Source organism: Schistocerca americana, chromosome X (assembly GCF_021461395.2).
Source record: "Schistocerca americana isolate TAMUIC-IGC-003095 chromosome X, iqSchAmer2.1, whole genome shotgun sequence".
In the NCBI taxonomy this organism is placed as follows: Eukaryota; Metazoa; Arthropoda; class Insecta; order Orthoptera; family Acrididae; genus Schistocerca; species Schistocerca americana.
Genome location: NC_060130.1, coordinates 642,470,561 through 642,483,351, shown reverse-complemented (window position 1 = coordinate 642,483,351; position 12,791 = coordinate 642,470,561). Strand labels below are relative to the sequence as shown.

General features: G+C 42.1%; 1 protein-coding gene across 2 annotated transcripts in view; it reads right to left on the bottom strand.

The window, feature by feature from the left end:
* LOC124556497 (histone-lysine N-methyltransferase SMYD3) overlaps positions 1-12,791 on the bottom strand; it is a 116,998-nt gene that overhangs the window by 26,414 nt on the left and 77,793 nt on the right. For both annotated transcript variants that reach the window (XM_047130453.1, XM_047130454.1), the window contains exon 6: positions 12,240-12,416. In XM_047130453.1, coding sequence (XP_046986409.1) covers positions 12,240-12,416 — 177 coding nt within the window. The remainder of the gene's footprint in view (positions 1-12,239; positions 12,417-12,791) is intronic.

Below are 12,791 nucleotides of genomic sequence, written 5' to 3'. Positions count from 1 at the left end.
ATAGCATACCCATAGTATCTCTGTAGACGTTCAATCACCTCATCAGTAAGCCTGACTCTCCCTCCTATTGTCTTTCCATCACTGAGCTTACTTGAACCCAAAGTTTGTTTGAGCCTTCGAAGCCGTGCACCCATATGATTTTGCACATGCCCAATGCATTCCAACTTTTCAATTACAAATTCATTTCCATATGGTTTCAGTTCCTCTATAGTCTTGAAACCTTTGGAGTCACCATCCCCAAGGTAGTGTTTGTAACTAACATTGTATCTGGGAACTGAACGTTCAAAAATTTGTTTCACTCCATCCACTTCCATTGCTCCACTTGATCCACTAAAATTTGCCTCACAGATTCCACTGTGCTCTCCTTTGACTTTATTTTTGCACCTACAATGTTTTTATAATATTGCAACATCTATCACTTTTGCACTATCACCACAATTAGCAGTTACAACCCCATTCAGGGATTTATGACCCCTCTTTTGCCAGGAACCATCTAATGCCACTACCAAATCCCCAGAACCACCGTTCATTTCTACAGATTCCTCCACTGCTTCCTTCATGGTTTTCAAAGCCACATCTTCAACAGAGGATCCTACCAGTTCACAGTAGTACCCAAATTTGCTTCGAGGTGATGGCAAGTTCATAATACCACAAAACAGTTTACCAGCAGCAGACCCTTTTCCAATGGATCGAAGACCACACACAAGTCGAGCATTCACATCAAACACTCTAGATCGTCCATTTTCACCAAAGAGACTGGCATGTGAATTGTAGAAAGTCACTTGATACTTGCAACATGCACAGATTATCTTCATCTCACAAGCTAAACCAAAGTGCTTTGTTATCTGTAGTCCCAATCCTACACTTGAACACATTTTGCACAGAACACTTTCTTTCAGCACAGAAGATAATAATCCAATATTCAGTACTTCGTTAATACGATCACTGTCACTAAAATATTCACGAAATCTGTCACTTCCACCAGTCAGCTTCTTGCTAGAAGATGTCACAGGGCTATGGCCGGCCATGTGTTGCTTAGCAGAAGAATGCACTGTTTCAGTGATTGTAGTATCGCAACTTGGTATTAGTGTTAATTTTCTTTTCCCTACATTCTTCCTTTTCTTATATACACAGTTACTAAAACATGGCATCGTAACCAAAACAACGCTTTACACAAGAAGTATAATACTACCAACAACAGGCGCAACACTGAACTAATTCGAAACGGTAAACAGCAAAGAGACGATGTTCTGCGCTCTTAGTGCTTCATTTGTCACAGAAAACAATGTAGCCAACCCTTGCGCACTCGCTGTATGCATAACATAAGGCACTGTATGCGTAACAGGCCGAGAAAATCCCAAGCAGTTCGCCAGGAAGTCATGAGAGGGTGTTAGATGCATTCAGCGGCCGCCCATTTCCTCTGCAGGTGTGGAGGAAAATGGTAATAACACCACTTCTAGGGTGAGTAGAACAATAATTCGAAGTTTACATTAAAGAGGAATGTTCCAATTAATTTTTGGTAGCAAAAAAAAATAAAAAAAAAAAAAAAAAATCGTAATTTTTTGGATTTGACCACCTCCGGCTCCCCTTAATCTGCTGTAAAAAGTATGAGATAAAGTTTTTTAATTATTCTATGTATGTAGAACCATACTGCCAGTAAAACAGTTGACAGAACAGCCACCATCTACACACCTTTAAGTACCACTGTATCAACGCTACACATTGCCAGTGTATCTGATGTAGCAATTATCATATGGATTTATCTTCTAACGAACTATGGCGAGTTCTAAAGAGGTTTTCTGGAGTATTAGAAATTGTCACAGTTTCTCCTACATTGGAAGCATTAAGGAATCCATGTCACATTTAATACAATTTCTTCACATTTAATTACACAAAAGTGGGGGAGAAGGAGCAGAACAAAGCATGATTTAGAAAATGCGATAGAAAAGGAAATGATATTTTTCCAGAATTTTATTTTTGCCACTTAAAACAAAATAAAAATCACAAGAAAATCAAGCATGAATGTGGAACAGTAACTACTTTAAAAAAAACTCAATTTGAGGCAGAGCAAAAGCTTAAATTAGAGAAGCATTGGGAGGGAAATTAGCCATGTCCTTTTCAAAAGACCATCCTGGCATTAGCATTAAACGATTTAGGGGAACCACAGAAAACTTAAATCTGTGACGCCAGGGAAGAGCTAAGTCCCTGTCCTCCTTAACGCACGTCCAGCTACTTACTACTTTGGCACCTCACTCCCACTGCCAAAGCTTCTTTTAAAAAGTAGTGTCCCATGATCTCAGATAAGCACATTGCGCACTGCACACTAACTTTCATGGTGTGGAGGGGGTTGCTGATGTAGTTGACTACAATTCAAGTCACTCCAAAATCTGACTCTACTTGGTTTAACGGGACAATGGAAAAATGCTCTCTCACTCACCCAGAAACTGGTTTTTAGTTTCCTCATCTTGATTAGTTAAATTAAAAAGTTATTTGCAGAAGCTTCAAATCATATGCTCTATTTCTGTAAGAGCCTGAACCATTTGCATTTAGAATGGACTGAAGTGTGGAAGAGGCTAATCAATCTGTTTTTAACCCTAAGCACAGTCCTATGCTGGTGATCTGAGTGTTGCAAGTTTCTTCCAGTCCAACAAACATAATGCAACACTATACATGCATCCATTACACTCACCTACACTCTATAAATACAGGTACGACACAACTCTCATGTATTTGCAAGGCAAGGGGCCACTGTGGATGGAAGAAAAATTCCCTTTCCAATAGGTGGCTGAACCCACTCCGTGGGATTTTCCTGCCAACAAAGCCAGATCATACTTAATTCTAGTCTCAATTCAAACATGTTAAATGTTTTTACATGTATGCACTGTTTCATGTCTCTCAGACTTAGTTATTATTGTTGATGAAGCCTCTCCAGAATGTTATACCCACTTTTTAATTGTACAGTCAAACACTGTGACAAAAGCTAACATTTTTGTGGAAAGCATGATGCACCTAATCATCATTAGAATTGACATTTTTATAAGATGCTTCGGCAATGTATACCAGATGCTGAGGGTCTACCATTGTTACTAGAAGCTAATGGACATGGCACGTGGCAGACGGTTTTCCCTCCTCCATCACACAAAAATGTACTGTTTCTGTATTTTTCAGAATCACTCTTTATTCTGCCATATTTTTCTTAACTAAAACTTTGTGTAAATTAGGGTGCATACTTTTAAGTGTCAGTGCTTTAGCACTCTATATAAAAAAAACTAAACTCTGCCCAAACAAGCCATGAAGGCCCAATGGTACCAACCAGCCGCTGTGTCATCCTCAGCCCACAGGTGTCACTGGATGTGGATATGGAGGGGCATGTTGTCAGCACACAGCTCTCCTGGCTGTATGTCAGTTTACGAGTCTGGAGTCGCTACTTCTCAATCACGTAGCTCCCCAGTTTGCCTCACAGGGGCTGAGTGCACCCCTCTTGCCAACAGTGCTCGGCAGACCGGATTGTGACCCATCCAAGTGCTAGCCCAGCCTGACAGTGCTTAACTTCAGTGAACTGATGGGAAGCAGTGTTACCACTGCAGCAAGGCCATTGGCTTATTTAATAACTGAAATTCCCAGATGGAACAATACATAAAATAAGGAAAAGTCAACCACTCAACTATAGCAGATTGATGTGTAGCACATAGACACTAGAGATCAGAAACTGAGCGAGTATGAGTCTAATGTTGAGAGTTGCATTCTTTAGAAACCAAGGCACCACTGTTAAAAGTCAGTGCTATCTATACTGGCTCCCTTCCTTGCCACTGTAGTTCTGTGAGTATGATCAGTCTGAGAATTATGACACTGCAATCTCTCTCTACTCATCAAATCATTCCCTTTATTGAGACTTGCATCAGTGTGAGACAAGTCATGACTTAGCACAGAAGTTGAGTGCACAATCTTACTGTTATAATTTAGGACTGAATGGGCAAAATGCCCAATTGCTGGAACTGATAACATCAAACAAAGCTGTTTTTTGTGAGTCTGTGGAGGGTGACAGATGAAAATTAAGTAATGCAGTGTATAAAATTACAAATGTGCTCCGTCACAGGATGAGTGATGTCTGGAAAAAATTCAATACTGTAGTCCACCCTTCAAATGAAAAACATACACAGTTCCTGCAATGCAAACAAAATGGTTGTATTCTTGTTTATTCTACCACGAGAAAAAGAAATATATGTGCTCCTTCAAACAAAGACAGAGTACAGAACAACTTTACAGTTTTGTCCCTGTAGTTAAAAAATGCACTATTTTTGTATTCTTTTAGCCATGACAACTTGTGTTTATTGGCTAATAGCAAGTTTGCAGCTTATCATTCACTTCTGTAACTTTTTTGAAGACTGCTGTAACTTTATTTTAATAATTAATCACCATTTAGAAACACACTTCATCCTTATATCCTATTTTCTTATACTGTTGCCACAGGGTCAGTAACATGTCAACAGTGGGTGTAAACAACAACTGTTAGACATTCTCTGAATAGAGATTAAATATTAAAGCAAATTTACAGCATTTTTTGCACACACACACACACACACACACACACACACACAGGGGTGGGTTGGACAAAAATATGAAAACACTGAGAGAAATGCATGCTTGAACATAAATGCAGATGCTAGCCACAAGCTGCAGGTGATGCTGTTGTATTTAACCATGAACGGCACCTGTACATTTCCTCAATACATGGCAAGTGTGAGATACAGTCAGAACAGTGCTCTGTGTCGTTGTGAGTGCATTATGTCAGAGCTCAGTGAATTCAAACATGGGCAAATTATTGGTGCTCATATGGTGGGTGCTTCCATTACCAAGATAACTAAAGTGCTTGGTGTGTCAAGAGGCACTGTATCCAAGATTTGTAGCCTACATAGATAAAGTGGAAAAACATCCTCTACTAAGTCACAATAAGGATGAAAGTGTGTGTTAAGTTATCGTGACAGATGGTCACTGAAGAGGACTGTGATGAAAAATAAGAGGATAACTGCTGAAAAAGTCACTGCAGAACTGAATGTTGCACTTACGAACCTTAACAGCACCAAAACAACATGAAGGGAGCTCCGTAAGATGGGAATTGCAGGGCAAAATGGAATTCCATAACACCACATCAATGATACAAATGCTCATAACAGGAAAACACAGTGCCGAAGCCATAAAACCTGGACTATGGAGCAATTAAAGAAAGTCATTTGGTTGGATGAGTCTTGTGGCACACTATATCCAACTTCTGACTGACTTCACATCTGATGTATGTCCTCCCAAGTCTACGACACAGACTGCTTGCTGTCAAGAGTGAAATGCTGTGTTCCAAGACAAAAGAACTCCTGTTCACACAACTTGCATCATCCAGGATTAGTTTTGTAAGCACAAGAATGAATTTTCACAGAGTCTGACCCTGGCCACCATAGTCACCAGATCTCAATCCAATGATGAGGGTTTGTGTCGTTCAGGTGCTCGCAGACATTAATATCAAAGGCGGCTGGTGCACTGTCAAGTGGAAACCACACCCTTTCATGGACAACAAGGGGCACATTCTCAAAGAACTGTTGCAGCACATCTCACAGGAACACCATGTAACATGGTCCAGTCAAATGGGGAGGCAGCAAGTAAGGTCCTAATAGATTATCTTGGACAATGCCTGCCCACATGTTGACAGAGAATCATTGCTGGTGGCCACCAAAGTGCATGGCATGGGGATCGTCCTCACTCCAGACATGGCTGTTGAAAAACACCATCATGGGTGAATGAAGCCACGTTCATGAACAATACAAACTGTATGAAGTTTGACACTAAAGTACTGTGTTGGATAATCCATCAGCAGGAGAGAAGGCAGGGCTCAGAATCCACTGGTCCCAGTGCTTGTGCATATTCTTTGTGACAGGCATGTAATACATGTTCCACCAGTGCTTTCCACACTGTATCCTTTGAAGTGTGTGTTCCACAGGAAAGTTGACACATGCTTATTGCTAGGTGGTTGGCCACACTATCCACAGTGTGGTGTTCAGACATGTCTTTGGTGGAGACTGTGGCCAGCTCTCTGGGGAGTGAATGACCTCATATCTCATTAGTTAGTATCCATGGAGGCAAACTCCTTTCAGTTAGGATGATGACTGTTGGGAAAGTGTTTTCTGTTCATTTGTCCTGCTTTGATGCAATACATCCTGCAACACCATAAATTAAATGCATGTCTGCCAACTCTCGTGACAAGTAACATTCCATCTCTGACTGTGTGTCATGCACTACACACAGTAACATACCTCACCATGGACATGTCACAATCTGTCTGATGCAATGGACAACTGACACCAGAAATAGTGGTGTGCGTGCAGCACAGATTAATGCACCACTGAAATGCATTCAGTTGTCGCATGACACACATCCTGTGAGCTAAGTTGTGTACAGTATGTCTTGTTTGTGATCAGGAGTGGATGCTGAATATCACCCACTGCCTCTTGCAGTGTACAACAGATATCCGGGATCTTTGTGAGAGTATGACAGAATTGAATGCGCTGTTGCAATACATGCACTGAGACTGGTGGTCATCGTTTTGGACAACTGCTATGAGCTGGACTGTTGTTATGTGATGTAAGCTGTGTATGTCCATAACACAATAAATGTGCATTTCCAACTACTGGTTCCCTATCTCAAAGAAGTTGGTTGTGGACCCACTATCAGATGTTTCAATTTGACCCAAAATGTTTGAGACACCCTGTGTGTGTGTGTGTGTGTGTGTGTGTGTGTGTGTGTGTGTGTGTGTGTGTGGGAGGGGGGGGGGGAGGGGGGAGGGAGGGGGGGGGGCACATATCACTTACTGTCTGGAAAGAACCATTTTGGGGGTAAGAAACATGTACCTCTCAAAAAGGTGATGGTGGTGGTGAAAAGAAGCATACCTCATGATGTGTACATAGCCAAACTATATTCATATAGTATCTGAGAATGAGAGCACTCAGTGTCTTGCAACAAACTTAACATGTAATTTCAAAACTTTACAAGAATTTTCTCTTTGACATCCCTCACAAAAATGATGAAAGGAAGAAGTTCATCGCTGTTCTCATGGTAAAACTGCTGCATCAGCCATAACGTCTCAATTTATTACTTCTTAACTACCAACTCTCCCCGCTGCTCGTGGTCTTGCAGTAGTGTTCTCGCTTCCCAAGCTTGGGGTCCCGGTTTCGATTCCTGGCGGGGTCAGGGGTTTTCACCTGCCCCAAGATGACTGGGTGTTGTTGTGTCATCTTCATCATCATCATTCATCCCCATTATGGTCAGAGGAAGGCAACAGCAAACCACCTTGATTAGGACCTTGCCTAGTACAGCAGTGAGGGTCTCCCGCATCGTTCCCCTATGCTCTGTCAAGAAGCATGGGACTTTATTTCCATTTCCACTACCAACTCTATTAGCAACACATTTTGCAGACAATATACACATCTACCAATGAATGTATCTGCCAAATTGTATCATTGTACAACATATAGTTCAGGAGCTATGACGTCAAACATTGAGCTATGTGAAAACAAAACTGCAGGGCGAAATTCATTAAAGATACAAGTGAAATGTGTGCACAAACATGTGTGAAATATGTTTAATATAGGTGAAATACTGTGGAGGAGAGAACCACCAATTAAATAACGCGGTGATGGAGAAAGAAGGGGGAGGAAGAGATGGACAAACACAAAGAGGACAGGAGGAGATGGGCTCAGATAAGGGGGAGGAACAGATGGACACATAGAGGGAAGAGCAGCAGATGGACAGAGAGTGGATGAGGAGACATACAGACAGAGTGGGAAGGAGGAGTTGTACTGCGGGAGGGGGAAGACAAGGTGGACAGGGAAAGGAGGGAGGAGCATATAGATGGACAGAGAGAAGGGGGAGGAGCAGATGGACAGAGAGAAGGTGAAGGAGTAGATGAACAGAGACAGAGGGAAGCTGGAAAGAGAGGAGGGAGAACCAGACGAACAGAGAGAGAGGGGAGCTGGAAAGAGAGGAGGGAGAACCAGATGAACAGAGAGAGAGGGAATGGGGAAGGAAGAGGGAATAGACAGAGAAAGGAGAGAAGAGGATATGGTCAGAGAGACAGGGAGGAGCAGATGACAAGAGAGAGGTAGGCAGAAAGACACGGATACAGATTATGGGGTGGAGGATGTGGACAGACAGAGGGGAGAGGAGGAGATGGTCAGGGAAAAGGAATGAGGAGATGAACTAATAGAAGATTGGAATAAATACACACCAGGTACACAACTAGAATACCCTGCATCCACCAGGCCAATAAAGATTTAGAAAAGGGCCGTGTAAGCCCATCAAACATTTTTGACAGACATTCATAAATCTAAAAAAATTAGCAAACAGAAAGTACTGCCAGAGAATGAAGCCAGAAAGAAAAAGAATCCATGGTGAAAAAATCAGAGGATTGCCTGGAAACTCTGAAGACTGATACACAATAACTTTGCATGATCCAACAGGGTTCAACAATCACACCTAATAATAATAATAATAATATATAAACAGAACAATATTCATTGCTAACAAGTCAGTCATTATACTGCTATATAATAATCGATGTGCCCAATGGTTGCTCCTGTAGTGGCAATGCTGCCAGTCTTCAGTTTTACTTGTGAACTTATGTACTCAGTCTCCTTTCTATGCTGGTAGACTTCATTTGTACCTGCCAAAACTCAGTTGGGCAGTGGCAGAGACTTGCTAGTTGAGTCTCTGAGTGTACAGACACAGTGAGCTCAGAGATGATGTCATAGGACCATCAGGTAAGTTTAAATCGAGTGTACAGAGCCCATTTCTGATCTCTAATTGACACACTTAACAGAAAACAGTATTCTCTAACTTTCGAGCTCTGGTTCTTTTTCTAGTAGAAATCAGAAAGTACACACAATCACATAAATAACCACCCAAACACACACCACTGCCATTGCACCAACACTGATTATTGAGAGCAGTCACATGGGCACCTAGATGTGAGAAGGAGATAGGGAAAGATGCAGGACGCAAGGAATGGATAGTTGTGTAGTACGAGTCAGGAGCGAAAGGACAGATAACTCGGCAGCTGTACAACAAGATGAGAACACTGAGGCAATACGGGTTATAAGAGCTGCAAAAAGACAGGGCAGAGGCAGGAAAATGGAGGAAGATGGAGATGGAGAGAGATACAGGGAGGGGAGAGATATAAAGGGAGAGGGGAAGAAGGGGAGAGGGTTTGAAAGGGGGGAGGGAGGGAGGGAGGTGTGATGGGGAGAGGGAGGGGGAGAATGCTTGCATGTGGGGGAGGAGGAGGGGAAGAAAGGATAGAAGAAAACAGTACACAAGCTAGACGGAGAATGAGTCATGTGGGTGACAAAAGAGAAAAGGGAGAAAGTAAGGTGAGGCAGTGGCAGACATGTTAGCAGAAGTTTAGGCAACACAGGATATGCTGGAGAGACCACTGCCACCTCTGCAGTTCGCAGGAACTTGTGATGGAAGGGAGTATCCAACTGACACACATTCTGCATTAGATGTTAAGTCTTTTGTGTTGTGTTTTGTAGCATGTTTGGCAACTGGATGGTCACATTTGAAGTTGGCCACAGTTTGGTGGTGGCCATTCATGTGACTAGATGGTTGGTTGCCTGTCACACACACACACACACACACACACACACACACACACAGATTGCTGAACAGTAATTGCAACATGGCTGCTTTCACACATGGCTGTTCCTTTTATAGGGTAGGTAATGCCTGTGACAGGACTGAGGTAGGGGATGGGTGGGTGTATACTACAGATTTTGCACCTGGTTCATCCACAGGGGAATGACCCATGGGGTGCAGATGTGGGTGCAGCATTAGGATCAGAATTGGAGTAGGGATAGACAAGGATATTCTGTAAGTTGGGTGGGCAGTGGAACACTACTTTGGGCTATGTGGGTAGGATATCGCTCATCTCAGGGTGTGGTAAGAGGTAGTCACAGATCTGGTGAAAGATGTGGTTGAGTTTCCAAAGCCAAGATGACACTGGGTGATCAGAGTAGTGGTGGTCTGGGGCTGGTTAATGGCTTCAATAGTGTCAGAGCAGGAGATCGCACAGGCCATGTGTGTATGGGTGAGCTGGATAGTATACTGTATTGATGATTAGGAACAAATGCCTATACTGACTGACAGTACATCCCATTCTACATCCAAAACACTGCTCACTTCCTTCACCACCTTTCTGTGTTCATGTCCTGTTACCATCAGACTCCTTGTTGGTCACTGTGGAAGTGACATCCTTGTACACAACCCTCCCCATGTGACCATGAAACATTCCCCATGCGACCATGAAACATTACCCTTCCCATTCCCCTCTTGACACCAAACCCACCACCTCTTTCCTAATCCTCTTGGTCAACCATATCCTGATCGGTAATTATTTCACTTTTGAAGGCCAAATCTATAAACAAATCCATGGTACTGCCATGGGTACTTGCATGGTACCATCCTATGCCAATTTATTTATAGGCCGTCTGGAGGAATCCTTCCTATCCAGTCAACAGCTAAAACCCCTTGGCTGGTTCAGATTCATTGGTGTCATTTTCAGGACCTGGTCTCATGGCAACAACCTTTGCTCTTTCTTCCATAATGTCTACACCTACTCACAAATCCAGTTCACCTGGTCCTCCTCTACTCAACAAGTCTCCTCCATAGATTTCTGTCTCCATGTCTCAGATGGCTCTATAAATGTGTGTGTTCATATCAAGCGCACCAACCACCAAAAGTACCTCCTTCTTGACAGCTATCACCTGTTCCGTGTTAAAAAATCTCTTCCTTACAGACTCACAACCTGTGGACACCGCATCTGCAGTTGAAAGCAGGAGTTGTCAAAATATACCAATAACCTTACCACAGCCTTTACTGGCAGACTTCTGGGATTGGGCCATGGGTGAATGGTTTGTATCAAGCTCATTCACAAACACAAACTGGGCTATTTCCTTCTCTAACACCAGTAAAGCAGTTAACTAGCATCTTACCAGCATTACTCTCTTCACTCAGTATCACCTTAGCCTTGAAAAACTCAACCACATCCTTCACCAGGCCTTTGACTACCTTTTGTCATGCCCCGAGATGAAGGATATCCTACCCCACATCCTACCTATATCACCAAACTATTGTTCCACCACCCACCCAACATACAGAATATCCTTATCCATCCCAATCCAATCCTGCTGCCAATCCTGCAAACCATGGGTCATTCCCTTGTGGATGACCCAAGTGCAAAACCTATCCCTCACAATCGATCACCATCTTCTACCACAGTCTTCTCACAGGCATTTCTTACCCTATAAAAGGAAGGGCCACTTATGGAAGTAGCCATGCTACAATTACTGTGCAGCATTTTTTTTGTAGCCAAGACAGGTAACCAATTGTCTACTGCCATGAATGGCCACTGCCAAAATGTAGCTAACTTGAAACTTGACCATTCAGTTGCCATACATGTGGAATACAGCAACATAAATTACTTCAGCAGTTACTTCACATGTGTTCCATTTGAATACTCCCTCCCAGCACGTTTCTGTTTTTGGCTCTCCAGTATTTCCTGTGTGTTCTCTCTCTCTCTCTCTCTCTCTCTCTTTCCCCCCCTTTTTACCCCTCATCCCTTCTCTCCCCTCTCCCTCTTGGTCTTCACCTTCCTCTCTTCCCCCTTTTCTGTATTTCTTATAAGCTCTACCCCATCAAAACTCCTTCTGTCATGTTGTGCAGCTGCTGAGTCCTCTGCCTTTCCCACACCTGCCTTGCACTACTCTGCTACCTTCCCACTGCCTTAGCATCCTTCCTACCCACTCCCCATGTCCATCAGTCCAGGTAACTGCTTTCAATAAATGGCAATCAATAAATAATCTGTGTTAGCGCAGCTGAGGTAGTGTGCATTTGAGTGTTTTTGTATTTGAATGTGTGTACTTTCTACTAAAAAGAGAACCAAAGCTTGAAAGTTAGTGAATACTGTTTTCAGTTACATGTGTCTCTGTGCTACATGTCGGTCTGCTATAGGTGAGAACTTGCTTTTCCTTTATTTCATGTATAACAACAGAAATCTGAATACTGGTATTGTTCATCCAGAATGTTAGTGAGGAACAATGGAACCAAAGTTAACAGTGATGGTCTTCTAAGATAATTGGCTTTTACTAAAGAAGAGAGATTTGATGCTTTTTTTAACACCAACAAACAAAGAGCATACTTACATAAGTATGTGTGACTGGAGCACCACATTTTGAATTAGGACATAACATACTGTCCATAAGACATGCTTCTTCAATGTCTTTACACTTTAAACATGAGCATGTAAAGTAATACGTTTGCTGCAGTTCTGCTTGTCTGTCAGTTGCATAATTTAATGTATCAATGTAAGCAATAAACACCTGTAAAAGAAGAATAGCATACAACGTATGACATGCCTTTGCATCCAGAAGCACATGAAAGTATTAACCATCTCAGGCAATTTTAAACTTACATAAGAATATGAAGATACAAGCCATTTTACATACATAAAAGTGATTTCAGAATCTTTGCTATCAGAAGAAACTATACTATTTTATTCACAAATGTCTTGACCGCATTTGGTAGATATGTTACAGTTAACCAGTTTCGATTCTAATGTGTCTTCGTCAGAAGTAGAAATTTATAAAAAATGAAAATGAAAAATTATTATAACCTCTTCAAACCCAAGCAAAATTTGTCTATTATTTAAAATACTTTTTGATTAGGGTATAGCATATGGATGTCATAAATGAACA